At 39.6% G+C, this 26,125-nt stretch overlaps 3 protein-coding genes across 3 annotated transcripts; 2 read left to right on the top strand and 1 right to left on the bottom strand.

Moving 5' to 3' along the window:
* Window positions 1-686: 686 nt before the first annotated feature.
* LOC116619221 lies at window positions 687-4,185 on the top strand. The gene is made up of 2 exons (XM_032383765.2): window positions 687-1,031; window positions 1,889-4,185. Exon 2 carries the CDS (start codon window positions 1,904-1,906, stop codon window positions 3,260-3,262), a length of 1,359 nt encoding a protein of 452 aa, XP_032239656.2. The 5' UTR covers window positions 687-1,031; window positions 1,889-1,903; the 3' UTR covers window positions 3,263-4,185.
* On the bottom strand, window positions 3,472-21,700 carry LOC5514279 (transforming growth factor-beta receptor-associated protein 1). The gene is made up of 31 exons (XM_001634382.3): window positions 21,392-21,700; window positions 21,165-21,217; window positions 20,499-20,592; window positions 20,346-20,409; window positions 19,743-19,777; window positions 19,563-19,598; window positions 19,100-19,156; window positions 18,353-18,460; window positions 18,169-18,246; window positions 18,006-18,068; window positions 17,402-17,565; window positions 17,016-17,064; window positions 16,813-16,905; window positions 16,446-16,541; window positions 13,329-13,433; window positions 12,056-12,146; window positions 11,894-11,949; window positions 11,782-11,826; window positions 11,137-11,259; window positions 10,750-10,820; window positions 9,140-9,208; window positions 8,896-8,968; window positions 8,551-8,685; window positions 7,894-7,994; window positions 7,326-7,440; window positions 6,739-6,828; window positions 6,601-6,668; window positions 5,578-5,650; window positions 4,908-5,042; window positions 4,627-4,682; window positions 3,472-3,948 (listed from the first exon to the last, which is right to left on the bottom strand). The coding sequence occupies exons 1-31, from the start codon at window positions 21,464-21,466 to the stop codon at window positions 3,807-3,809; spliced, it is 2,613 nt and encodes an 870-aa protein (XP_001634432.2). The 5' UTR covers window positions 21,467-21,700; the 3' UTR covers window positions 3,472-3,806.
* A 1,016-nt stretch (window positions 21,701-22,716) lies between these two features.
* Window positions 22,717-24,462, top strand: LOC116619222 (Na(+)/H(+) exchange regulatory cofactor NHE-RF1). Its single transcript, XM_032383766.2, has one exon. The coding sequence runs from the start codon at window positions 22,898-22,900 to the stop codon at window positions 23,729-23,731; it is 834 nt and encodes a 277-aa protein (XP_032239657.1). The 5' UTR covers window positions 22,717-22,897; the 3' UTR covers window positions 23,732-24,462.
* Window positions 24,463-26,125: the final 1,663 nt, after the last annotated feature.

Here is a 26,125-nt window from a genome sequence, read left to right as displayed (position 1 = left end):
ACTCTCTTAGACGCGGCCGGTACTTTATCATGAAAAACTCCGTGTTTTCTGTACAGAACATCTTGCAGACGTATCAAGCTTTGAAGGAAGAATACACAAGGCTGGTTCGTGATAATGGTTGTTACGAGCTGTTTGGTGACCCTGAAGAATTCTACAAGATCCTGGCTCCAAGGGAGTATGAACAGGATGTATGCGCTGATAAGGTTGAACTTGGCATAGAGACAGATCATAAGTGCGGCTGCGCAGCTATCCTCACGTAGGGAGATTTCAGACAGATCCTAAAAGCGGCTGTGCAGCCATCCTCACGTGGGGAGATTTCAGACAGATCCTAAGAGCGGCTGCGCAGCCATCCTCACGTGGGGAGATTTCAGACAGATCCTAAGAGCGGCTGCGCAGTCATTCTCACGTGGGGAGATTTCAGACAGAAAAAAAAAAATTAAAGGATCTCCACTTCATCGCGCATTTATTTTACATCATATAAATTTAGTTTCGGATGGCCTTTATAATATCGCCTAGATAATTTTGCTCTAATCATTATTTCGCTTAGTATTAGTTATGGGTTTTAAAATCCTTTGTAAGACTTTGCATCCGGATGGATGATGGGTAATACCAATTAAAATGTGTTACTAAATTCAATTTTAATCCCTATAATTAAAGAAACATTTGACATGGCTTTTAAAATTAAAGTTACTTGTCTTCCTACTTCCGAAAAATAAAGCGACATCACCATGTTAATAAAGTAATCATCAACCACCAAATACAGAAATCAGAAAGCTTTTGTTGTAAAAACGTGCGAAGGATCAGTTCTCCGGGCAGATGGCTCCGACTCAATGATGGCAAGAGCAGTTGGTGAGGGAGTGTAACAAGACTGTGCGGCTTTGCGCGGCCAAGAAATCCTTTAGCACCACTCCTGTCTGTTCCTGGTCATTTATTCAGAGAAGTAGCGTATATACCTGGCCATGTATTCAAAGAAAGAGCGTACATTATAAACGTTCGAAGGTGATCAATGTAATCTCTGCGTTTAGATTGTGGTGAGTAACGAAAAGAGAGGTAGAGAGAAAGAGAAAAGAAATACGTCATTCACAAAATTTGCAAGGGAATTACAAAGCGAACTCGTCGAGTTTGGCAACACTGGAATAAGCAAAGCTTAGCCAAGCGTGGTGTTAACACAAAATTTTAAAAGTGATTGAAACTTTCCGTGTTGCGTTTTTAATTAGTGTTTTTGATTAGTGTGCTTGAGCTTTAAAGCTCGTGTGGATTTCTAGGCTGGACCATAAGCGCATAGTCCTTTAAACATTTCAGTCCTGTTCTATTTTATATAATCTGGTCTGAAAGAATAAAGATGATAAGTAAACGTATTGCATGCTATTCACATATGAGCTATTCACATTTTCCTACATTCAGACATATTTCTACTGAGTATGTAGGGCAAATGAGAATAGCTCATGCTATTAACCTTTGGGTTCTACATATGCCCCATACGCTATAGATTTTCAGTTAAAACTTCTTCAAATGTTGAGAAATATCTCTAGGTTTCAGTGTAATGGTACCAAACACAATCTAAAAAGTACAGGTTATTATATGACGAGCGCCATCCTTGTACACCTATTTCAAAAAAGGTTGTTAGTGCAAATGGCGATTGGCAAATGGCAGTTCTACGGCCGAAAGTAACCATGCGTCTCGAAGAATATAGATAAATCAAAACAATTTCCATTTAAGGTTACCAATGCTTGGCTCTGACATTGCTGGCCTTTATTTAACCTTTAATTTTACGAATAATTAGTACCCATAAACCAATTACCATTCGCCATTTGCACTGACAACATTTTGTGAAATATTTTGCGCTGATAGAATTGCTAATATCCAATTCGTTTTTTTTTTTTTTCAGTTCTTCCACTCCGTCATGGGTTCTTCTTGCAGCTCAAGGTCGTCTGTGCACCCAGTGCAGCGCCCAATCATAGGTGTAATTGGAGGAGGAATAGGAGGTTGTTGCTCGGCCCTACAGCTCGCTAAAACCGGCAACTACACCGTGTTTCTGCTAGAGAAAAACTCCCAGCTCATGTCAGAGAGCAGTAATGTCACACCAGGCCGAATGGGCCTCGGCTTTCATTACGCAGACACAAACACAGCTCTCTTCTACTTGAGATCCACTCTAGAATTTACAAAAAAATATGGACAGTTCAGGCAAGAACTAGCCCGGGACCAGAAACACTCTCTTAGACGCGGCCGGTACTTTATTATGAAAAACTCCGGGTTTTCTGTACAGAACATCTTGCAGACGTATCAAGCTTTGAAGGAAGAATACACAAGGCTGGTTCGTGATAATGGTTGTTACGAGCTGTTTGGTGACCCTGAAGAATTCTACAAGATCCTGGCTCCGAGGGAGTATGAACAGGATGTATGCGCTGATAAGGTTGAACTTGGCTTAGAGACTGCCGAGGAGCTGCTGGACTGGCCCAAATTCAAGGAAAGTATCATCAACCAGTTGGAAGAAAATAAGGAGAAAGGGTTACTAAAAATCAAAACAAGTGCCGAGGTCACGGCGATAGATACGTGTTCGTTTGGGGGGTATACTTTGAAAACCCACAACGAATTAATGGTAGTAGACGCTCTAGTCAACGCGTCGTGGTACAACATTGGTAAGTTTAATAAGCAGCTTGGAATTACTGACGTCCGAAAACGACGGAATCGACTTAAAGCGATCGCTACTATCAGTCTTCCGCCAAAAATGCTTGAGGCGCCATCAATGTTCTTCTGTATGGGCGCTTACGCAATGTTCTCAAACAAAGGAAATGGGGTTGGCATGGTAACATATGCACCGGAGACCAACATAGCGGTGAGTTCTTCTCAGGTCATAGAACCGGAGTTTCAGCGGTTACTATTTGGGCAGTCGGTGGAGGAGAAATCATCAAAAGGAAAGGCGATATTAGAAGGTGTGTGCCAATTCATCCCTGGCCTGAAAGACGCCGAGATTAGGAAGGTAGAATTTGGTGTTATACAGACTTTTATGGATGAAGAACCGACGAGTTCCAGTTTTAAGATCGGAAACCTCGACTTTCTTCATGATCCGAAGTTTGGAGAGATCAATAAGAGAGACTATAGTGGAGTTGAAATGCCTACAGCTCGCTATGTGGTCAACGCGTGTATGAAACTGCTGTACTGTTACGATAACGCCGTACAAGTAGTGCAACTCATTAACAAATGTTTCATGAAAACTAATGTAAATAAAACAAAAGAAAAGACGAAGAAAAACAACGAGTAAGTACGCAGCTGCTTTGTCTCCTATTATCTTTGTTCTACAAAGGGGTCCTTTTGTCTCTATTCTTCTCGTTCTTTGTGTCGAGGTGCGGATATTGTTCATTTGCCCAATCAAATTGCAGCTTGTAAGAGCTGCGTACTGACCCAAAACGACGCAGTGTCTTAAAGAGACAAAGTATTGTTCCCTCTTCCGATTAAAAAGCAAACATACAATTTGAAAGATTAAGCGTTTAATTGCAATTGCACGCCATTGGGATCATATTAACAAAAATAAAAATCGTCAGTTGTCAAGCTTAACAATTATGAATCAACTTTACAATAATGTGTCGCTTTAACCGGATTATTTGCAATTTTCTGGAAGATCGGTTTCCTGTTATATTATATATCAATAAGTGTTCTGCTATAAAAATTAGGTATTTACATAGGGCAAAGTTCCCACCATTATTTCATTTGAATGTAAAATGAGGGCACTGTTTCATAAAATACTAATCGTGTGATCTCTGCCGCTACAACCATCCAAGAATGTAAGAGCCACGTTGAAACGCCGTTCATGATTGGTTGGATGAGAACACGTGACCAGTGACAGGACACACGTGCTTGTTCCGTGCGCAGTGTACATGCGTTAGGACACCATTTGGGTAACGCGCCACAGCGCTGTCATTGAAAGGACGTCGGCAAGCTTGACATAATCTGTAAATAGTAAATTCATAAGCCCATAACCTTAAGATTTTGCAAACCCTGCAGCTAATTGGGGAGAACGAAAGCTGACTCTTTTAGTAGGTCCTTGTCGCTCATCACCAAAAGCTGAATCCATCAATTTAGTTAGAATAAAGATTTTTAGAAGTATTACAGAAATGTATGGTGATCTGTTTGACCCTTGATACACTATGTATGATTAAAGGTCCACCTTCAATAAATCAATAACCGCATTTTTTGTTCTACTCTTTGTAACTGTTGCTTCGTCCGACCTAGCCTCCTCTGAAGGCGTCTCTAAACGTTAGAGAACCCGAGAGAAAAAGCAACGCGGGCTTCCTGTGCTGAGCAAATTCTCTTGCTAAGTGGGAGGGCGCGCTCGTCACCTCACCACAGGATTCCTGAATAGCCATGTTTTGCTGCTTTCTGGGCAAAAGCGTTGCATGCGGGAGGCTACAAAGGACCAAAACTCTTGCTTTGTTTTCAGGAATATGCTAAACATTACTTATCTGAAAATGACTCTCAGTAAAATTCAAAGAATTAGATAACACCTTTTCGCATTCGAGCTTACAGTGGGAAAGACCGCCCGTTGTTTGGCCATCGCACCCAGGTAATTTTCAATTAGGCCGAGGACAGGCTCAAGAAAGAAAAAGACTCAAAATCAAGCTGAAGTACCTGTCTTCGTAGATAGTGAAGTATCCCTTTCTTGTTGCAATGCTAGCCGCACGTGCCTGAAAATAGAGATAACGATATTAGGCGTCACCCCTTTTCTACTCACAGTCCTCTTAAAACCTTACTTAAAAACGTATACAAACAGTGAGAGATACAAGAGAGCGAGAGGGGTGCAGGCGGGGAGTATGAAAAACGTACCATAACAGAGTAAGATCGTTTATAATACAAAAATACCTTGATGTTGCAACCTCCCCCCTCCCCCCCCCCACCGCCCACAGGCGTACCTTAATGTTGTCCCCTCTAGCGAGGGCGGCGAGTACGAGGGAAGTGCGGCTCTGGTGTAGACTGGACCGGACAGACCCAGTCAGGAATTGACTCAGCACGCCTATTGACCACTCCTCCGGTATCAGCTTGATAACCTACAGCAAAATAGGGCGGTACATAAGAGATACATTCGGTTCTAGCCGTCATTTTGTTATTGACTCATTCCATATGGGATGGCAAATTTTGTAACTAGATCTAGATACCGCTGTTTTTGTTTAATGTACCCCAAATAAAGTTACTTATCGAGCAAATATGAATCACACGCGTTTCTTCAGCCGAAAGGGTTAAAAAACGTAATTGATATATAATTTTGATCGAATTAGATTTTTGTAGGTATGTGCGCCTGTGTGAGGGCACAAAGGAGAACCTGAGACATGGTGCGTGGGTTTCTAGTCGTTAATACCTTAATACAAATACCCTAATAAAAATATTCCAAAAAAGGAAATGGAATTGGTGTTGAAATTAAGCGTCAAAACGTCTCAGTTATAGACTCAAGACAAAGCCACTCACAGGACACACACACACGGGGCGCACATAAAACATACATAGGGCTTCTCTGTTATAAGTCCTACATTTTTTTGTAAAAAAAATGCTGATGCTAGTAGGTTGTACAGGGCTCATAACACCTACCTCCTTTGTATCAAAATCATTGATGTGAGAGTTGAGCAACTTTATGGCTGGGCTAACAAACGGCTCGGCGTCACTATGAAAATTAATACACATTTTTGCTTTTAAGCAATTCCTATTAAAATAGCTGGGTTGGTTCCTGGAAATGGTTGGGTTAGACTGAAAATAAGATGGAATTTAAGGTATGCTTGGGATGGAATGCTTAAACAAAGAGTACACAAATATTGAAGAAATATTGGGTTGTGAATACCGAAAATCGGCATGGGTAAAAGTGTCATGCAACTCCCGTCACGCGACTAGAGTTAGGGACACTCCACGAATACTTCCACGAATACAAAAGATTTCCACAGTATCAAAACCATTGCCGCGAACCCTTTCCAACACCTTCTGATGAATGCGTAATTCTCATGAGTCGTAATTCTAATTAGCTCTTTTCTCATATAAACTTTTACCCTTTCTCACACATAGCAACGCTTGAACGCCCAAGCAACCATTGAACGTATGAATAACTGAAGAGTAACGATAGTATATAAAGAGGAAATAACAATGTGATCAGGAGTTGAATAAGAGAGGGTTCGGAAGAGTTGAGTAGAGTTTGAAGTTGAGAGTGAGAATCATAGGCGATGTAAAGAAAGTCAGAGTCACACTGAAGGATGGCCTGACTCAGACTCGTACCCAGTCGTTATTTGCTGTTGCGCGGACATCAACAGGAATCATGAAGCGGAGACGGAAAAAAAAGCGAGTTCCTACCTCTGAAACCGCATCCTGACCGTCATGCACCGTGCACTTCTTCAACCTCCCCAAAATGCATCGCGCGTCGTCTGGGTACGAGACTGGGCCTGACTAAGGTTTGATCGGATACGGAGAGAGCAGACGACCCGGAGGGAGTTCGGGAGAATAAATCCAGTACCAAAACTACGCCGTCTTCTTGTCATAACCCCCGTGACAAAAGCCTGAACCACGTGATTGTCAATAGACCTAAAGTAATAGAGGATGGTATGTGTGGTTGCGATTGACAAGACGTACCTTCCAGGTTGCAAATACACCGAGAGTAGCGTGTGGAAGAGCTTCATGCGGTAGCTTTTCTCCTTCCCCTGCAAAACACAGTATTCGAAGGCTGAGATCATACCTTTCATGTCCAACAAGAAAGAAAGGCACGTTTACCTTGGAGTAGATGCCACAGTAACGCTCCGCACCACTGAAGTCATTCAACTTACACACCAGAATCCTTAAGGCTTTGTTATGTTGCTCCATCTAGAGGAATTGTCAAATAAACAGACTAATAAGTAGCGGATCTACGTGGGGGGTTTAGGGGGTTTACCCCCCCCCTTTGGCTGCCTTTTTTATTGTTTTCATTGTGTCTGTTCATTCCAAAATCGTTACAAAGGTAAAATAATGACGAACATTTTTGTGTCAAACCCCCCCCTTGGCAAAAAGCTGGCTCCGCCCCTGCTAATTCATATTGCATGGCATTGTCTGAAACAATAAAGTCTACTGCAGAGTATTAGAAAAAAAGGTAAAACAATGGAGGGGAACTTTTGCCAAAGTATTTGATTAGTATGGAAATTTACAAACATTTACGATCGCAGAAGCCTCTTAGTATCTGACAAACTGTACCTTCTCGTATTAGTCTCCCCTTAGCTTTCCGGGAGTCTTAGAGAGCGCATAGGGACGGATCAACCTATCAATGATTTATATAACTAGAAAGACTTTCCTCTTCCATAAAAATTACTATGTAATATTCACTGCACCTTGCCGTATAAAGCGGCGGCCTCCGCATCTAGATCTGAGTCTTCTTTTATCTTTGACAGGATAAGCGCCACCCGATAGAGCGAAGACCACTCCAGCATGTGACGGAGCTTTTGCCTGTATTATGTTGATTAAAATCAGGCAAAGAGTCAAAAGAATCGACATTGAATTAAACTATTGCATTGTCAAATAATGGGTCCTAGTTAAGAAGCAGTTAAACGAGACACGGTAGCAAGATAAGATGCTGAATTTTGAGGAGAAAAAACTGGAGGGAGAAAGGAGAGGAGAAGACAAGAAAAAGAGAGCAACATTGAAAGGCAAAAAGAAGAATTTGGGGAAGTTGAAAAAGGGAGAAAAAAAAAGAGGAAAAGGGGAAATTAAGAGGAGAAAGAGAATGAGCAAAACAGAAAGGATGGAAAGGAGGGTGAAAAAGGGGTGTAGACACATAAACACATGAATGGACATGAACGGACAAGAAAGAACGATAGCAGTTGTGAGGGTAAAGGTGAAGGAAGAGTGGAATAATAAACAAGCTCGTTCAGATGAAATCAACTTAGTTTTCTCACGTGCCTGGCATTGGTAATCGTTTCTGTTGGAGTGGAGGGATCTCTCCTCAATCGGAAAACTTCCTCCAGGTATAGTAGAGCCAGATGGGTGTGGTACTGCTCCTTCTATGGACAAATTGTTTTTTAACTCTTTACTATCGAATCTGTTGTATCGCGACGCCGCATTTTCAAAACATCGATTTGTTTTTGTCTTTTGGCATTTTCTGTTCCGCCAGTCAAATTATTCTTAGCCAATCAGATTCTTACCATCTCTCGCCTAGTGCAGTTGCCTGGCTTTCTGTCGCGACACTGTCTGGTTTTCGTCAAGAGGATAGCCAGGGAAGTGCACAAAGCGAGATTCTGATTGGCTCAGAATGTTTTTTTTTTACGTAAAAGAAAACCAAAACGAATCGTGTTTTGAAAACGCGGGTCGCGATACAACGGATTCGACAGTAATGCGCTTGAATTTTACCTTAAATTGTGAAAGCTACAGGTTATTATAACAATGAATAAAATAATCCACATGAGTAAAGCCTGAATCTTGCAGTGCCACGCGCGCTAGCGTTTTGTAAAGTAAAACAATTTAAAAACAAAAATTCTTAATAGACGCATCCGTGCCGTTTGTGACTGCAACAAAGAAAGCCTGCAAGAAAAATGTCGACACTGATGTTGTGCGTCTTACCTGTATTTTTTGTTCAAAAACTAAAAATTCTAAATATTTTATTCTTGCTACAGGAAAACGCTGCAAGTAGTCGATGATGAAGTCTGGCTGTAAACGATCGCTTGATGGCTCGTCACCAGGTCTCTCGGTGAAAACCTGCGATACATCAATATTGATGAATACAATATAGGCAACACAGGAGACCCATAACTTGAAATAAATAATGCAAAGTAGATAGCCATAGATAATAATAATAATGAGGATCCGTAAAACAAATTTGTGCAGTTCTATTATTTTGTTAATTCAGGAGCGATGCCTATAATTGAGAGTGATTTAGGAATACAGATTTGAAATGTTGCCACTCACCCTAACAGCAAGTTCTTGATTTTTCTCTAAAAGCCAAGGAACGTGTGTCCATAGAAGGTCGTAGTTCTGCAAGCTATAAAAACACAATTGACAGACCCTGTCAAGCAATAGATTTCACTCAAAAGGCATCAGTCTGGAAAAAAAACTGGCAAATTGAGAGATAGATAAGATAAGTCAAAACGCTGTAGCATAAACATTCTGAAAAGCATAACTTTAGCACGTGTATCATAACTGTCTCACTCACCGGCTAAGATACATTGCAACGAATTCGAGACCGGGAAAGCTGGGATCCATCAGCTCTCCGCAAGCAATTCTATAAAACACAAAACTACTGAGTAAAGAATGCCCCTTGTGTAACTCGCCCTAGCCAAGACATCACACATTTCTGAAGTAAACTGATAGGATGATAGGTATACTGTACAGTGTAAACGAAGACGATGGTTACTTTAATGATGATGGTTAAGATGATGATGATGACGTGTGATAATGGTGATGATGATGATGGGTATATTGATGACGGTGATGATGATGATGTTGATGATGATGACCGTGATGATGATGATGACGTGTGATAATGGTGATGATGATGATGGGTATGTTGATGACGGTGATGATGATGATGATGTTGATGATGATGACAGTGATGATGACGGTGATGATGATGATGATTATGATGATGATGTTGATGATGATGACGGTGATGATGATGATGGTGATGATGTTGATGACGGTGATGATGATGTTAATGACGGTGATAATGTTGATGGTGATGATGACGGTGATGATGATGTTGATGATGATGGTGATGATGATGTTGATGACGGTGATGATGTTGATGGTGATGATGACGGTGATGATGATGATGATGATGATGATGATGACGGTGATGATGATGATGATGATGATGATGATGATGATGATGATGATGATGATGATGATGATGATGATGATGATGATGACGGTGATGATGATGACGGTGATGATGTTGATGGTGATAATTATGGGTATACAGTGCCAATAAAAATGATGATGATGATGTTGATGGTGACAGGTGTGATAACGGTGATGATGATGTTGGTGATGAAAAGTATAGGTATGATGGTGTTAATGAAGATGCTGATGGTGGTGATGATAACGATCTTCAGATCCATCCCCCCCATTCTCCCTTGGATTACAATTTCAGAAGGAATATATGGAATCCACAAATATACAATAGTTTTATATATATTTATGCCCCTCTTCCTATGAGGTGATGTCCTCATGATGATGATAATATGATAATAATGATGTAAATACAGTGGAACCTGGATTTTACGATACTGGATTTTACTGATAGCCTCGATTTTACGATGGCGTTCCTTTCTCCCTGCGGGAACACATAAAAGTGTATAAGAATTTACCTCGATTTTACGATATTGGTTACAACGACATTCTCTATATTACGATACAAATCTGTTCTCCCGAGCGTAATTTTTACCTCGATACAACGATATTAAATTACTGATTCTGTATATCAACATAGAGACAAAAACTCAAGACAACACACACGTACAGTACAGTGAATCTATTTTTTGACTTGACAGATCTTGTTAAATGCAGATAACAGTCTGATAGAGAGACTGAACAGTCCTCCACAGAGTACGGTTACAATATTATTATTTTGTAAAAGTTGATAATTAACCCGACCTCGCTACAACAATATTTCCAATGGATTTTCCTTTATTTCTAAAAGTCGAGGACCTCTTTGCAACGATACCTCTATTTTACGATACATTTTCTTTCTCCCGAGGCATATCGTAAAATCCAGGTTCCACTGTAAAACAAATCATATCCCCTGAGTGACCTTATCCTTACCTTCTCCAGAAATCCAATGCTTTGTCAGGCTCTTTGTTGTTGGAATGAAATAATGCTCTTGCATGGTATCGCTGAAATAAGTAAAAGTGAACAAATCAATCTTCACCCAGTTAATAACCTTGAGTTGATCCTTTAATAGCTAGCCTATAAAGGTCTTAAAATTATCCATTTTCTTTCAAAAACTTCCACTATCTAAAAATCCTCTTAAGGGTCAAGCGTGTCCCCCCTTCCCCCCAGATTTATATCATCTATATTTATCTCAATGTTTACAAGCTAGAAGTATTGGTACTTACATTCACCAGAAATCAGAGAGGCTACAAAAAGGGTTTCATTGGAATTCTTGAAAACAATTATTCAAACAGCTACAGTATGTAAAATAACCAATACCTCATATTTCATGAGGCAGTTTTCTGAATCTTCAGTGGCACAATGGTTCTCATTAGAAACAATCTCCAACAGCTTTGGGGAGTTGACCTCAGCATAGAGACGCAGCAGAGCTGAGTCCACCTCCTGAAGAGCAAGAGATGTCAAATAAATAAAAATAACCTAAAACTAGATGGTATGAAAAACAACACAAGTTAGATATGATAAATGGAGCAAGGGCCATGTGTAGACAAGCTAGGAAATGTGTGACAGATAAGAGCATTACGATTTCAAGTATTCCTCGAACTTATGCTAATGAATTTCAAGTGCCAAACTGTATTATGGCTTTGGTCAAGGTATAAGGTATTTTTTTATTGGCCAACACTAGGATGGCTTTCAATTACACCCCGTTACTTAATGGGTTAACCTTTAAAGTGGCAGAGGGAGAGGGGCTGGTGGAGGTTGCCTCTGGTGATAAATCTGTTACCAGTCAATCATAGAATGCATTTTATTATTCTGGTTGAGAAAAGAGAAAAAAAATCTAGCTTTTTGAAATAACCATCAAGATTTTGCAAGGAGAAAGACGAACTCTTAGTATTATTTTTTTAAGAATAAAAAAGTCTAATTTGCCACCATTATTTTTTGATAAATACAAGAAAAAACACCCACCTCCTTGCATTCTGAGTACAGACTCGGTAGTGTTCTTGCATCTTCCTGTAATATGAATCATAGATATTAGTAGTAACACTACTAATCCTGATAACAAAAAGGCCATACTTACCAAATATTCTAGCACAAATTTCTTTGCTTCTGCCATAAATGTTTTACTGCCTTTCACTGTGAATAGAGTAAATGTAACATCATCTATGTACTCTTTGAATGACATGCTATAACACAAAACTGAAAAAAAGGATGTGAGCAGCTATATGTTTCATTTACTTACTGAGGGCACTTATATCTTTGATGCTGTGCAGCTCTCGTGATGGAAAAAATGTCCACTTGGAATTAATCAGGGCAGGGAACAGTGATATTAACTAAAACCAGATATAAAACAAACATCAAAATCAACTTGTCTAGCAAAACACAATATACCAAGCTTCAGGCTTCTAGCCATAAATTAAGGTGTCTGGGAGTGACTAACACATCTCCCTTTAATATTCAGATGAACGCCCAATCCCCTACCCCGCACTTTCCTGTCATGTGACTGAATCCCACTCCACACAACCACCCTGTCATTTACCTGAATCTCACTCCACACAACTACCCCATCATGTACCTGAATCCCACTCCACACAACTACCCTGTCATGTACATGAATCCCCATGTCTCCCCCTCTCTGGGCATGTACCTGAATTCCCCTGCACCCCCTCTCTTGTCATGTACCTGAATTCCCCTGCACCCCCTGTCTTGTCATGTACCTAAATTCCTCTGCACCCCTGTCTTGTCATGTACCTGAATTCCCCTGCACCCCTTGTCTTGTCACGCACCTTAATTCCCCTGCACCCCCTCTCTTGTCATGTACCTAAATTCCCCTGCACCCCCTGTCTTGTCATGTACCTAAATTCCCCTACACCCCCCTCTCTTGTCATGTACCTGTATTCCCCTACACCCCCCTCTCTTGTCATGTACCTAAATTCCCCTACACCCCCCTCTCTTGTCATGTACCTGTATTCCCCTGCACCCCCCTCTCTTGTCGTGTACCTGAATTCCCCTGCACCCCCCTCTCTTGTCATGTACCTGTATTCCCCTGCACCCCCCTCTCTTGTCATGTACCTAAATTCCCCTACACCCCCCTCTCTTGTCATGTACCTGTATTCCCCTGCACCCCCCTCTCTTGTCGTGTACCTGAATTCCCCTGCACCCCCCTCTCTTGTCATGTACCTAAATTCCCCTACACCCCCCTCTCTTGTCATGTACCTAAATTCCCCTACACCCCCCTCTCTTGTCATGTACCTGTATTCCCCTGCACCCCCCTCTCTTGTCGTGTACCTGAATTCCCCTGCACCCCCCTCTCTTGTCATGTACCTGTATTCCCCTGCACCCCCCTCTCTTGTCATGTACCTAAATTCCCCTACACCCCCCTCTCTTGTCATGTACCTAAATTCCCCTACACCCCCCTCTCTTGTCATGTACCTGAATTCCCCTGCCCATTCTACTTGTACCAAGTACCCCCTCCTGACCAAGAACCTGGCAAGCAAATGGTAACACCAACTGACCTCTCTAGGGTCCAATCCTCCTTCTCTCATCATGTGCAAGGCATCATGAAACAGGCCCTCTGTCAGGTAGACAAAGCCTGCTTGTTGCTGGACCTGACGCAGGAGCTGGAGATAAAAAAAGAAATAAACAAAGTCAAAAAGAGGTAGTTATTCTTGCTTTTTAACCAGTTCTGGAACAGATTTCTTGGCTCTCTGGACTAACAAACATTTAAAATGTGCACATGGGCAATTCCACATGAGAAGTGTAAAAATGCTTTTTTTGAAAAGCAGCTTAGTTTGAAAACAATTGCAATAAATCATACCTAAAATACTTGAATTTGTAAAAAAACACAGAATGTTCAAGACTTTTATGTAGCTCAAATTGGCACTATTAGTACACCATGTTTTTACACAAAAATGAAAATGAAAATGACAGAACAAAACGTTTATATGGAGTTGTTTCATGATAAGCAGTCTCTGTCAAGGTGTGGGGGTGTGATAATGTATATTTTTTTCGTTACGGACGTTAAATAAAAAATTATAAAAAACATAGTTTTGTTTTCTTTAAAACCAACTGAACAGGAATCTTCTCATGAGCTCTGGCAATCTTCTGAATTAGTTAGGGGGTGCACAGTATATGCAAAGATATTTTGGCTATGTGTTTATTTTGTAGCTGTAAAAGTGTTACGGACGTTACACAATTGGCGTTACGGAAGTTACACAAATAGAGTTACGGATGTTACAATGCATTTGTTTTCACTACTAAAAAGAAATATAAATATATTTATTTGCTGTACTTTGAAGCCATTTTAGAAATGGCTTCAAAGTAACCATAAAATATTATTTATTACATTGTAGGTATTAACCATCATGCTTAAAAATTATTTAATGTGGCTGTTAAGGAACCTAAATGTATACGGGCATCAGGCCAAAACATGAAAAACTCGTTAACAATCTTTAAATGTAATATGATCATTACATCTTCCTTACAATTTGTCAAAATTTCATTTGGAATTAATTACCAATGTCAGCCAAAATCAAGACAAACTTAGTAACAATCCTTAAGTGCCACAGCACTTTTTGATAAAGGTGAAAAGTTGTGAGATCTTCTGTAGGTTGTGAACAGTGAATGGGCCACACCCACTTAGATCTTTTGGACCAGAGAACACACGATATGGGGTGGGATCATCACACCTGGGCCAATCAAACACGATACCTTCAAATTGAAATTGGAATAAAAACTTAAAGAAGCTGACCAACCAATGTAAAAGTTGTTGACATAGTCAACAGCATAGATGCTTCCAGCTGCAGCTCATAAGGAGGTATAGAGGGCTTGCTAAAAAAGCGCTTTGTGTGAGCATCATTAGCTGGGAATCTAGAATTCCACTACACAAGTGCCCTTTGTAAACATAGGCAAACAAAAACTCAACAATCTATGCCAGGGAACCTGGCAGCACTGTTGGTGTAATATTCCAGTGACTGTCAGGCTCTACCAATGACAAAATCAACTGGCATTTCTTCATAGCCTGCTTGATGGTTGGCAGTTGCAGCACTGTCCAAAGCTAGGACACTGTATTCCTTAGGGAGCACAGCAATTTAATATTAGTGGTGGTTCTACCAGGATAACAGGGAATAAGGATACAATCTTGCTTCCTTAAATCGGTAAGCTCAAGAAAGATTCTTTCAGCAAATAGCTTTTTCAACATCTATGCAGTTATGCTTTGACAGCTGTAAGTGGTGTTTGGAAAGAAATGAGATTAAGGAAGTTAATCCATTTGACTAACTTCATTGACTACATTTGATCTAGCTGAAAGCTCTTTCAAATCACTGTTGTTAATAAGGCTTCCTCCATTGAATGGAATGTTGCCAGATAACAATGCCTCAACTAGCATTTGAAGATGCTGTGGGAATACAAATGGAACCTCTAAGGCAAGCCAAGGTGGATATTAGTTCCATCCTTATTGATCTGCTGGCCGAGATTATCATTGGTCATAACCCTCTCCCCACTGACATCACTATTTCTGGGCCATACTCCTCACTGCTGTCGCTATGCTCTGGGCCATACTCCTCACTGATGTGGCTATGCTCTACATCATACTTGCAGTTGTTGCTATGCTCTGAACCCTCTTTTTCACTGCTGCTATACTTTGAACATTTCTCCTCACACGGTCAATGTCACTATGCTCAAAACCACTTACTTGGAGATGCCAACCATTACCACTATTACTATCATCAGATTTGTCACACACATTGTGCAGTATAAGGCCATGTTTCTGGCTGGAGTATTTTCAAAGAAACAACAGTTCCACTCTTCTTTTGTTCCAAAGAGTAGATTTTGTAATCACCGGGGCTGCCCATGCCATATAATGCGCAGGTCTGAGCACATGATATACATGTATCCCAACTAGGACATAAACCTTAAGCAGCATAATGAAACAGTTGCTAGAAATAGTTACCAACAAATAATACATATATGCCAAGACAAGAACTGAAAAGTAAAGGACTTAGGAAGCACATATCTATCCTATTTAGCTCACCATGAAGTGGATTGCAGTATTTTTTTAATGTAATGTCCGTAACAATCACAAAGTAATGTCCGTAACAAAATTTTTGTAACGTCCGTAAGGAGAGAAAAGTTATTTTATTTTAAACCTACAAAAGTTTTGAATAAATTGTTTTGTTTTCTTTAAAGTTTAGACAGTCTATAAAAATATTATCTGCTTTAAATGGTCATATGCCAGCTCATCTCACAGGAATTTAATTGCGAATTTGAAGAAGCAAGGGATTTTACTGTAACGTCTATAACACCATATTTTCACACAAATAACAATTTAGTCTGAAGGCCTTATTTCTTAGCAATTTAACTGAAGCTTTATCTCATAACCAACTTTTGTTTTACCAACAAAGATTTGGCTTAAACTCATATATTTTTAAATCACAAAGGGACAAATCACAAAAATCGCCTTCTGAATGTAACGTCCGTCACAAAGAACAGCCCACATGTCACATATCAATAAAAAAGTGATTAATGTTTGGACCTTTTAGTGCTTTTTAAGTACTAAGAAAATATTATTCTTATTGCATTTCCGATGAAGGTGTTGACATCATTATGTGCTGTGCCTAAAAATCCATTCATACCTTGGGATCATTGTCACGTCCAGGACAGGTTTCTATAGCAACATGGGCCAGCTGCAGAGCCTCATCAACTTTCTTCTCAACTAAAAGCATTTGTATCTAACAAATAGAACAAAAACATAGTGTGAAGCATTTGTATTAAACAACAAATAAAACAAGACCATAGTAAATTTGCATCTAAACATGCACCTGGGGTACACTACTGTATACACACACTAATCCCATAATTTCATAATAACGTAATTTCAGAGAAGCACAAAAAAACAAAATTCAGTGCTTCAAGTTTTTGTGTTTCTATCATTTTTTTAAATAAATTAATTCAAACTAGTAATAATTTAAATGCATGCATGAATATAAATAATTTGTCTACCTGTTTTTTGAATGGCAAAGGAGCAAGGCAATACAGCTCCTTTTCACGGCAGACAAACACTTTGTTTTCATAATTTAAAAGCACTTTTCCTCCCTGAAATGATAAATAAACTCCACATTAATTCAACACAGGAAAGAAAGAACAAAGGGTAGTATTATTATCTTTACAAATGGTAAACAGGAGCTAAATAAAATCCATCTTACCTTGAATGATATGGCTTGTCTTTGAGCTTTTTGGTCTTGACTCACAATACTAAAAAATAATCAAATGTGTTATGCGCACAATAGAAATCCGAATTTAGTAGTGCAGTGAATTTGAGTTCTTTCAATATTTCTTTTTTTTTCTGGGATTTCCCCCACTGGTTCTTCTGTAATAGAGACTAAGCTAAGTATCATGCAATCATCATAAATACAATTAGGTGATTGTCAATAAGAAAACCACTCATAGCTATGTGATGGTAATGATGGGACCATAATAACCATACAAAAAAAACTAAAAACAAAATTGATTCTTTAATAAAAAAAACTCCTCTTTGGTGGAAAGTGAGGAGGTGATAAAACAAGATACAGTAGTTCATTATTGTTATAACCTGTGCACTGTCAGTGAAGTACTGGAAAGTGTGACCACATAGGGAAAGGAATAGCCAAGATTTTGAACTGACTCCACCCAACTAAGGGGTGCACGCTGGGAGGTCCCTTCAGAAGTCACAAACATCCCCATGGCATTGGTGGGGCCATTGAGAAGAAATTCCTCCTGTAGAATACATTAATGGTGGAATACTTTGGTCATTACAATACAAAGGAGTAGAGGACAGACAGACAATGTATTAGATGCAGGCGCTATCCACTTGATACGACAAAGGGACAATAATAAGGAAATTAGAGCAGGCACAAAAAATCTAGCTAGTATATAAATGGTCATTAGAGTGACTGGATTAGTTAAATTGTCTAGAAAAAAGCTTGAATGTGAGAATAGAAAGGAAGAGTGATGGACAGACAGAAAGATAGGCAGACGGACAGATTGGTAGATGGACAAACAGACAGACATAGAGAAAGACAAGTGGGAAAATCACAACAGACAGATGCAGGTGGACAGACAGAATATGAAAAAATGTGAAGATGTGAGAATATGGACAGAAAGAGGGTGGATGGAAAGAAATACAGGCAAATTTACTGACAGAAAACAGATGGTACCTCTCCTATTCTCATCAGTAGGGGCTTTGTAGTTTCACCTTCAAAATGAAAGAGTTCTTGTACCTGTATAAAACACTTTTGTCATTTTGCTGTATATACAAGCACTGATAACTTTTACGTCTAAAATTGGATTTAAAAAAAATGGCTATAAACAAATGCATACCTTGGCAGTTACTGTATCTACCATGCAATACCTGAACTGGTTTCCAAGAGCTACACAAACAGCACCCCCATCAGCAGCCTTCAAGGGGAACAATTTGTCGATAGTTAGAAGAACTTAAAGGTGGCTGCACCATTGACCATAACTAAAAATACAAAGTCCTTTATCAGCCATTTAGCAGCCTTACCATATGTATAGGAGGATCAGGAAGAGATATTTCTCGGATTGGAATAATCTTATCTTCAGCCACAGAATATATGTGTATTGATTTTTTCCTTCCAATTGATATGTAGATCTAATGAGAAGAGAAATAAAAAAAAAAGAGGGATTGCGTTAATATGACAATTGCAAGTATGTTTGCAATCTGGAAATCCATATATTGTAGCCCACATATTCAAGATTTGTCCCAGTTGTTAATTGGTGGTGGTGTGGCCACGTGAATGTTACTAGGCAATCACTTGAATAAGAAAACTGCAGTTTAAGAAACCTTGATTAGCATTAAATTGCAGAGATTGATGTGATACCCATGAAGAACTGTGGGTTACGACAAAGGGTTTCTCAGGAAAGGTATGCCTTATTCAGGGCCGTAGCAGGGGGTGGGGCACAGTGGGCATGTGCACCCCCAATATTATTAAATATTATAAGGAAATGACCAGAAGAGGCGTGGCTGTGCCCCCCCCCCCAATATTTTCTAAATATTTCTGTACTGTTGCATATTGTATATTACGTCGCCTGCTATGGCTATGTAATTTGATAATAAATAACACAAACCTACATGGGTTGATGAATGTAATAAGAAATATGCTGGATGTGCATAATAAGTCTAGCATGCAAAGATGCCAATACCCCAAGGGTCCTGGTATTATATTTATGCTAGTGTGCTCACTATCTTATCATAAAAAAATTGCAAAGCAAATGAGATCATTAATCTTACCTCAACAGAGAAGGGGTCAAAGTTTTTAGGGTTATCATTCTTTGCAATGGCAGTGACCTACAATTGGGAAAAACTAATGTCATTATTAGCTGATCTTTATTTTCACTTTTATTCTTTTTTTCATATTTAAGAGTCTTGAGGGTTGATCCTATAGCTATTAATTCATCCCACATGAGCTCAGTGTAACAAGTTTTTGCTAATCTTCATATGCTCACCTACATGAAAGCCTAATATTTTCCATCTTTAGAAACCTATGGGTTTTTCTGTCTAATTCACCAGCATTTTCAACTAGAATATCACCCACGTTTAGATAAAATCACTACATTATCTGAGGTTATCAAAAGGTTTGTGGATATGAGATCTAAATGAGATGAAAATTCATCCCAGCTAATGTTCACCAAACAAACTTTTTAAGCTCAAGTTCTTTCAAATCATAATGTATTGAATTGTCTACATTACATACCCCTTTTAATTTTTCCCGGAATGCTGAGGGGATAAACTGAAAAACAACAGATACCAATTTGATTTATTTTCCATAACTGGAAGTGACATCAATTGTAGAAAATGTTAGCTATTGTCACTGTTGACTCTGCAATAGACAGTCGACGATGTTGTTTAGCTTAAAGACTGATAACTCGCTCACCTCCAGCTCAAACATGCTAAACATCAAGATAATACCTAGAACAAAATAGTAAGACTTTACTTATTTTATAACCCCAAAATACTTAACTTTTTTACTCTTATAAATGTCCTTAGAATCATATACGCAACTAAAAAAAAATTTAACCATGAACAGCAATACCTCCTTCCTTTCACTGACACAACAAAAGAAGCAAAGATCACAGTTTTCAAACCTTTAGCTCTAAAGCCGGACATTTCAGAGGCTAGAGGAATTGGGGTATAAGGGGTGAAGTGATTCAAAAACAAGAAGTTAAAGAATGTTGATCTCCCACTCCTTTGTTATTATTGTTCACTTCATTGAAAATACAGCGGTTTATTCACAGGGAAGCTTAAAGATAACAATCTACGAATGAAGTCTGATACCTTATTAACAATATTTGATTGAAAATATCTTGGTTACTTGCTTGAATTAGCCGATGTAAATTGATGCTTTGTGTGACTTGCTATTGAGAGGGAGCATTAAATGGCAGCGTGGATTGGCCTTCTTTAATGCATTAATTATGATTGAACCCTACATGTGTTTGTATAGGCAAAGTCTATAGAATAAAATAAGTCAAAAACATACCATCACAAAGAACGAGCAATCTGTTGATACCAGCTGCTGTAACAACCTGCTGGATGGGCTTTTTCTAGAAAATATACCATTCAGTTAAACCAGTAAAACAAAAGTGATACTTTGGAGTACTTGGCACTAAAAGTTGCAATCTTGTTGCCTTACCATTCCAATGTGTTTGTGGGATTGCAAGTTGACCTGGAATGTGGTTCTTCCAAGTGGAGAAATGGTGTCATCAAAAATATAGTGGAACACATAGCTGGAATAGTCAAAGGTAGTTATTTCAGACTGTTAAATGAGACTCAGTCCCAAGGGGATGGTGGATATAACTGTTTTTGCCCAGATTCCCCGATCATCATTGCGCTATGTATGAGCTCAGGGACGAAAAGATAAAAATTTCAATGACACCTTACAAAAAGTCACATCAATTTAAAAAAAAGCCGCACTTGATATTTTGTTTGCTATAAGTTACTAAGTACTCAGATAAATTTTCTGCCTTAATCGATGTGAAATAGGCTTATTTGAAGTGTCAATGTCACCTAGTAGTACCATTTACAGCCCTTCCCTGGGACCATCGGGGTGGGGTTTCAAATGACTATTGCATAATCAGTTTGTTCAGTAGTCTCCCACACAGCTATGCCCAAGAATGGCTGAGCAGCTATTGTTGACTATAACACAATAAGGATCACTGCACCAAAGCAGGGAATACCTTTGCTCTGAGTTTGGAGAACAATCCAGTTCACCAACCCCCATCATACGAAGATATGCGGTAAAATATGAAACTAGCTGTTAGGAGTGTCATTTATTGCTCGTGTAATTTATTGAACTAACCAGTCAGATGTTCCAATAAACAAATTTTGTGCTGCGCAGTCTAGACATTCAATCTGAAGAAAACAAAAATAAAACAATAACAATAATAAAAATGGATTTACAATCTGCAACAAAGAGCTACTTTCATTTAACTTCTTTGGAAAAAAAAACTTAAACTTAAATAAAAATATATTAAGAATCTGTATTTGGAGCAAGCGGCCATCGCTCTGCTTCGCGATTCTGCATACCGTTTTAGGCTTGTCTGAAGAATTACTGATAATCTTCTCCAGCACTGGCACCAGCTCAAAAGCCTTGAAACTCATATTGCGATGTTAATTCTTAAGTTCTAGCAGTATTCGGTGGGCTACAACTTTCTAACAAGACTTGTGCTTTTATGGGAGCCGCCATGTTGGAACGATTTCGCGGGCTCAAGGTCAGCGTAAGGACACTGCAGTGCGGTAGGTACTTTATACTGTATATGGCAGTGTAGCTTCCGGGCAGTCCAGCCTGAGATTTCCCCAGAACATGCCAAGTGTCGATAGCAGAAAAACATTGCTTTTTCAGTCCTGATGCGTTCTAAAATGCAGAATCAAATTGTGCTTATAATAACAACCTTATATATAAGCTACTGTTCATATGTTTAATTCTCTTTCTGATATTATGTCTTTATATACACTAAAATTTAAGAACATCGTTAAGAACATATTCAGCCTTAAACTACTCCAAAAATAAGAACAGCCCAGCTTCAACTAAAATTAGACGTTCTTATACAAAAAAGGGCCTTGTCAGGGCTGGAATAAAGTACTATAATAATAGTATTTAATCTCGTATCAATGCATGCCACAAAGGTATCCCCAGGCTTATAATCATATTCGAGTGATGACGAGCTTGGGCGGGTGACCTTCCAAAGCTCATCACTGATAACGCGCGAAAAGATGGCCGCGGCTGAGTGACTGCTCCGGTTATCAGTCGACTATCATACCTAACGAAACAGGGCAGATTTGTGTGCAGTCACAGGTGGAAAAATTATTGCTATTGATCATTTGTGTAATCCTCTACCTAATTATTAATGGGAGTGTTAAGAAGAACGGCCCTGTCTCATCAGAGCGTGTAACATCGTTGGTGTCATTCGAACTTCGCCACGTATTTTTTTTTACACTTGGGTTATGTTTGGGTGGGCATGATGAAACGGGCAAAAGTAATTCCTAAATTTGCTTTGGGGGTAGTGGGGCAAGCTAGACGTAACTAAGCTATCGCATAGCAAAGGAATTTTTGTTCTTGGATTATTATATGACTCATAAGGGAAAAAGGGGAGAACATTGACCTATAGAAATTAAAAAATTCCTTAGTCATTAGTCACGCTGCTCAAATTAATGAAATGAACGTGGACTTGTGAAAATAAATGTAGCATACGAATCTTTTTGTGTTCCATTTTTATTCTACAAATTCCAGTTCAAAAATGATTCCAGAATAAACTTGAACGACACGTTTGAGAGAGCGCTCTGTGTGTGTTGTTAATTTACATATATGGGGGCGGGTTCTTATTGCCATATTTGGACAGTTAGGAGCAATATAATTGGAACAGAGAAACTTATGCATCGAATTACACAGTGAAGAATTTGAGACTACGGTTCTGTCTTGTTTGCATTGCGTGTTTCGGCTACTTCGCTGTTGTAAAGCTGTATTAGTTCTTGTCGAACTGTTTCACCACTTTCTAGAGACTCAAATTTGCAGTATTTTACTCGTAGGTCAACATGGGCGATTCATACGACATCGATAAAGTATCCATTCCGAGACTCGCGCTGCTAAAGAAGGGTAGCCAAGGATATGGCTTTAACTTACACGGAGACAAAACTCACCCGGGACAAACTATCAGCGCTGTGGACAAAGACAGTCCCGCCGAAATTGGAGGCCTAAGAGAAGGAGATAGGGTGATTGAAGTCAACGGTGTTAATGTTGAGGATATGACACACGGCGATGTTGTAAAAAGGATCAAGGAAAACCCAAACGAGGCTACGTTACTAGTATGTGACAAGGATACTTTGGCGTACTTAAAACAAAATAATCGGGCTTGTAGCGCGGATTTAGCAACCTTACAGACTGTGGTTGAGTCAAAACCGAGCGAGGAGGAGACTTCGGTTCCTTCTGTTGTCGTTAATGGCGATTCACATCAAGAAGAAGTAGTTCAAAGCTCTGCTGAGGTTGTGGCCGAAAGCGCTCCGCCCCCTGCACAGACAGAGACGGAAGATACTACGACCCCTGAAGAAGTTAAAGAACTAAGCAACGTCCTCGACGAACAAGATACCAAACCTGAAGAGCCAGCAGAGGCTGAGACCGCTCCAGAAGCCGTGGAATCGGTCCCTGAGCCAGCACATGAAGTAGTATCCGAATCAGCGCCCACGGAGCCACCCAAGCCAACCGAACCCGAGCCTTCTCCAGCCGAACCCGAGCCTACCCCAGCCGAACCCTCTAGTCAACCAACTGATGACGGTCTGAAGTTCGACATGAACAGCGCCAGACCAAAAAAGAAAAATGTTAAGGTTGCTGGAGGCTGGTCGAATAAAGTAAGCGTTATTGACTCTCTGTAGAATTACTATATACAGTGACTTTTGGGCAAAATGGCGGCCCTTCGTGACTCGCTGTACTCGAGTAATGACTGTTGAAGATGCTCAAATCCCCCGTCTAAAATTATATCAGTCTTATGGGGAACATTTGGTGATGTACGTGCGGAATTTGGTTCAGTGTTTAATTACTGTTACCATAGCACCGTATAGCTGATTCTTTTAGTATTAGACCTGCATAATAGAGACCTCTATTTTTTGAGAAAAAATATAAGATTTGTAGCCCGTTTCATTTTGTACCATTCCCCATGTCAAATGTCATACAAACTTGGCATGTCTAGTTGCACGGGTATTCGATTTGTGAGCTACCATTGTTATTCTAAACACCAAGAGATAAATTCTATCGTTGTTTTTTTATTTAACAAACCGTGGGAGCTTTAAGAATGTCGTGAGCGCTGTGTAGTAATTACCATATATTTGTTCCACATCGTTTAGTTCCAATTGAAAATGCCATGTATGTTCTAGAATACTCGATGATAAATGATTCCAGATTATTGTATTACGGTACAAGTATCTCGCTTATAACAACATCAGTAATTTTGTCAATTTTAAGGACGTACACATAATGGAAGCGGTAAAAATAACATTGATTTTCAAGTATTGTGTATTCGCGTTTATCGTGTAGTATGTATGTAGCCAGTTTTGCAGAGCTCAACTTTCAAATAAAGTTTATGAATCGATTGTTCGCTACTCTGCAATAACCGGTGTTTGTTTTGTTGTATAAGAACTTTTTCACGGATAAATTGCCCGACAAATGGATTCGAAGTAGACCTTGGTTCTTATGCAAATGCACGCCGTCTGTATCAAATTCGCTAAAGAAAACGTCACAAGCAAGTACTTCTATTTCCGTAAATTATGTTACTTAGATTACATGCAATCATCCTTTCCTAATTTGCTCGCCGCTCTAATAATTAAACATCGAGAAATTAGGTGTCAAAGAGAAGCGAAATATCACTTTAGACTTGCAAAGGCCGTCAGGTTTTCAAACCCGTCTGTCTAGCTTTATAGCCCTAAGTCATCGGTTTACTTGTGGTAAGTGGTCTTCACTTACGCCCGCTTAAAAGTTCTAAAAGTCGAATACAAGCCAATTTAAAATTCTTTCTCTGTTTATTTATATTGTCACCTAGGCAAAGTGTTGTAAGGGCGTTGGTCTTAAATTGATTCATAACGATATTTTTTTTATTAAAAAGCATGGCCGCGTCGCTGACAAAAGAATTCCAGAAGTATTTGGTCAAGTGGGCTTATTGTGAAATAAAATAATTTACTTGTCTTAGCCTTTTTTAGCTTGCAGTTTTTATAACATGGCAAGTTATTCCCTCATCGGTCTAGAATCCAAGTAAAGCGATCTGATAAAGTGATTAGGGGGTTTAGATAGGTAGACTAGTCGGGTGTAGTTCCAAGATATGGTTCAGCAAAACACATTTTTTATTCTCTTTGCGCGGTGCTATATTTGCAAAGGCCTAAACGGCTCTGGACTTGACAACACAATCACCTCGGACATGTTTTGTTGTTCTGATTTACCGTCTCGATGCGCTGGAGTTCATAGAAACCCAACTCGCCATGGTCTTTTTTTACAGTCTTAATTGCTTGATAAAAGCTTTTACATCAAGACAATCAAGTTAAATTATCAACACATGGAACTTTGTGAAGATAGGCACTAGCCGCTACTGATAGACATAGCTCGGGCGGAAACAAGGAGGTGATTTAAGCCAAAATAAACCAGGTTGCCATATGCGCGTGAAGGAATTGCGGAAGTTCGAACGGATATCTCAGCTTGCGAGCTCATCCTTATTACAGACATGCTATTTTGCCTGGACATGGGACAAGACAAACGCTTTGACTGAAGTATCCACATTCATGGATAAAATTCGATGTTTAAACCTTACGTCTTAAAATAAGAAGGTTTTGAATTATGCAATGTTTTTGAACATTTAAACAAGTCCGCATCATGTACCAGCCAAAACAACCTATACAATCCTGGTGTATGGCAGAAGCGGGAAGTTTGGCGTACTCAGAACTCCCCCCCCCCCCCACCCCCCCGCCGAGTGCTCACCCTTAGTTCCTTACAACCAAGGCCTCGTAGTGTTTTACCAGACTCGTTCCCAGTCGTTATTTGCTGTTGCGTGGACATCCACAGGAATCCTGAAGCGAGGACGGAAAAAAAATAACGACTGGCAGATTACAGATCCAAGATGGCGGACTAAATCGGCGAGCAAAAATGTTACGAACTTTTACAGACGAAGAAGGACCTATCCATACTGCATCTCTTGCCTGTAAAATTCCATGTGCACATGACAACTGCAGAAATAGCCTAAATACTTTCCTGGAGTTTGGAATTCGGCGTAAGGTCATGTGCGCATA

This window comes from Nematostella vectensis, chromosome 3 (genome assembly GCF_932526225.1).
Source record: "Nematostella vectensis chromosome 3, jaNemVect1.1, whole genome shotgun sequence".
Taxonomy (NCBI): domain Eukaryota; kingdom Metazoa; phylum Cnidaria; class Anthozoa; order Actiniaria; family Edwardsiidae; genus Nematostella; species Nematostella vectensis.
The sequence above is the reverse complement of the archived record's forward strand: the minus strand, read 5'-3'. Positions and strand labels throughout refer to the sequence as shown.